This window comes from Neopelma chrysocephalum, unplaced genomic scaffold (genome assembly GCF_003984885.1).
Source record: "Neopelma chrysocephalum unplaced genomic scaffold, ASM398488v2 Primary Assembly neopelma1_185, whole genome shotgun sequence".
Classification (NCBI taxonomy): domain Eukaryota; kingdom Metazoa; phylum Chordata; class Aves; order Passeriformes; family Pipridae; genus Neopelma; species Neopelma chrysocephalum.
Genome location: NW_020897847.1, coordinates 34,949 through 37,560, shown reverse-complemented (window position 1 = coordinate 37,560; position 2,612 = coordinate 34,949). Strand labels below are relative to the sequence as shown.

The 2,612-nt window shown below is 66.3% G+C and overlaps 1 protein-coding gene across 2 annotated transcripts in view; it reads left to right on the top strand.

The window, feature by feature from the left end:
• The first annotated feature begins 2,169 nt into the window (after positions 1-2,169).
• Positions 2,170-2,612, top strand: part of UBXN6 (UBX domain protein 6) — a 6,113-nt gene continuing 5,670 nt past the window's right edge. Inside the window, exon 1 of one of the 2 annotated variants that reach the window (XM_027702422.1) lies at positions 2,170-2,411. In XM_027702422.1, coding sequence (XP_027558223.1) covers positions 2,329-2,411 — 83 coding nt within the window. In that variant the 5' untranslated portion in view covers positions 2,170-2,328. Of the gene's footprint in view, positions 2,412-2,569; positions 2,585-2,612 lie in introns of those variants that run through there. The other variant, XM_027702423.1, reaches the window with a different exon arrangement.

Here is a 2,612-nt window from a genome sequence, read left to right as displayed (position 1 = left end):
GAGAGAGAGAGAGGGACATGGGAGGGACAAAGATATGAGAGGGGGATCACAGGGATGTGGGAGGGGACAGGGATATGGGGGTCACAGGGATATGGGGGGGACAAGAATATTAGGGGGGTCACAGGGATATGGGGAGAGGGCTGGAAGCTTATGGGAGGCACAAGGATTGGGGGGAGTCAGAGGGCTATGGGGAGGGGGACAGGGCTGAGGGGTCGCAGGACATTTGTCGGGGGCAAGGACTGGGGGGGTCACAGGGCTGTGGGGGAGAGTTCAGGGCTATAGTGTGTGGACCACGGCTATGGGGAGGGGGCTGTGGGGTGGGACAAACCCCCACCCTGCCCCATACACACCCCACATGGGCCCCCCGGCCTGGGGACACGGCTGAAGCCCTTCCCTGCACCCTCGGCCAGGCTGAACCCGCTCGGCACTGGGGTGGGTGTTCCCGACCTGAGCTCAGCCTGACCCTGAGCTCAGCCCAGCTAAACCAGAGCAAACAGCGCCAGGAGCCGCCCCGGGGGCCGGGGTGGGATTTAACCCGGGTTTAACCCAAACTGGATTATCTGCAAGGTCACGGAAACGCAGGCTCTGCCCACAGCGGGCTGTTCCCGGCGGGAACAAAACCCAAACACCAAACCACGCCCGGGGGGGAGAAACTGTTCCCAGGGGGGAAATCATGGCTCTGCGGGAGGTGTGGGAACAACCCCCGGGTGGGGACAGACCCTGGGGCGTGTTGAGAGGGAATTTGTGGAGTGAGGGGTATATGGAGGATGTTGGGAGTTCCCATTGTAAGGGAGTTCTCAGTCCTGCTGGGCTGTGCCATGTCCCGGCTGTGCCATATCCAGTCTGTGCCGTATCCCATTTGTGCCATATCCCAGCAGTTCTCAGGGGTCTCTGTGTTCTCCACAGTGTCTCCTGTGCAGGAATCCCCACTGGTGATCCCGCTGTGGGTCCTTCCTTCATCCCTGTGTTCGTGGCTCTGGGTGCCGCTGTGGTGTCCCAGGGGTTGATCCCTGTGCCGATGCCACCGGAGGAGCAGTGCCAGGAGCTGTTTCACAGACCCCCCCATTTGGGGCGGGGGTCCACCTCATGGCAGCCCCTTCCTCGGCAGTGAGTGTCCCGTGTCCCAGGAGGAGGAGGAGGAGTTGTTGTGCTGTGGAATTAAACCTCGTGGAGCAGCCTGACTTGCAGGGTGCGTGTCCATCCTCGGATTTTGAGCCCCTTGACCCATCTCCCACCTGCGTTGTGGGGTGGGAGGGACATGAGCCCCCTCTCCGTGTCCTTTAGCCCTTCCAGCCCAGGCTGTGGCCCAGATCCAGAGCCTGTTTTGGGCTGGTTTGGTCAGCCCAGGGCTGCTCCCAGGGGCACTGGGGGGGCTCAGGCTGTGGAGCGGGGGCTGCGGGCACAGGCTTGGGGGAGTCTGGGGTCCGTGGGGGGCTGTGGGTGCAGCCTGGGGGAGCCTGGAGGCTCTGGGTGTGCAGTCTGGGGGGAGCCTGGGGTCTGTGGGTGCAGGTCTGGGGTCTGTGTGGGTCTGTGGGTGCAGGTCTGGGGTTTGTGGGGGGTGTGGGTGAGGGCCTGGGGACGGGTGGGGGGGGTCTAAGGTTCCAGGTCTGGGGTCCAGGGGGGTCTGTGGCTTCGAGTCTGGGGTCGGGGGGTGCAGGTCTGTGGGTGAAGGCCTGGGGACTGGGGAGGGGTCTCAGGGTGTGGGTCTGGGGTCTTTGGGGGTCTGTGGCTGCGGGTCTTGGGCAGTCTAAAGGTTCAGGTCTGAGGGTTTTGTGGGTGTCGCCTGAGCGGGTGCCTGGGGTCTGTGGGGGTCTGTGGGCGCAGGTCTGGGGTCTGTGTGTGAAGGCCTGGGGTCTGTGAGTGCAAGTCTGGGGTCTGTGGGGGTCTGGGGGTGTGGGTCTGGGGGTGAAGGCCTGGGGTCTGTGTGGGTCTGTGGGTGAAGGCCTGGGGTCTGTGTGGGTCTGGGGGTGCAGGTCTGGGGTCCGTGGGTGCAGGTCTGGGGTCTGTGGGGGTCTGTGTGGGTCCGTGGGTGCGGGTGCGGGCTCCGTGGGGGTGTCCGGGTGCAGCCTGTCTGTACCGTGGGCTCGGGGGGGATCTGTGTGTCCCACCCCCGCCGCCGCCGGGGCCCGAGCGGGGCCGGGCCCGGCCCGTTCCGGTGACGGTGAGGGCGGGCCGGAAAGGTGAGGGCGGGGCCCGGCCCTGGCCCGGCGCTGTCCCGGCGCTCCCGATCCCGATCCCGGCCCTATCCCGGCCCTGTCCCGGTGTTCCCGATCCCGGCCCGGTGTTCCCGATCCCGGCCCGGCCCGTGCCGGCGTTCCCGGCCCCGCCATGCGCAAGTTCTTCCAGGAGATCAAGGCCGACCTGAAGTTCAAGACGGCGGGGCCCGGGCAGAAGCTCTCGGAGCCGTCCCGGTAACGGGGAGGGGAGGGACGGGCGCCATCCCAGGGCCTCCCTGAGGGAACGGGGGGGACACCGGGACCGGCACATCCCCCGGGGGTCACCGGTGTCCCCGCTCCGTGGGGCCGGTTTTGGGGCGTTATCCCCCGGGTTGGGTCGTTAACCCCGGGTTTGGGTCGTTTTCCCCGAGTTTGGGTCATTTTCCTTGGGGTTTG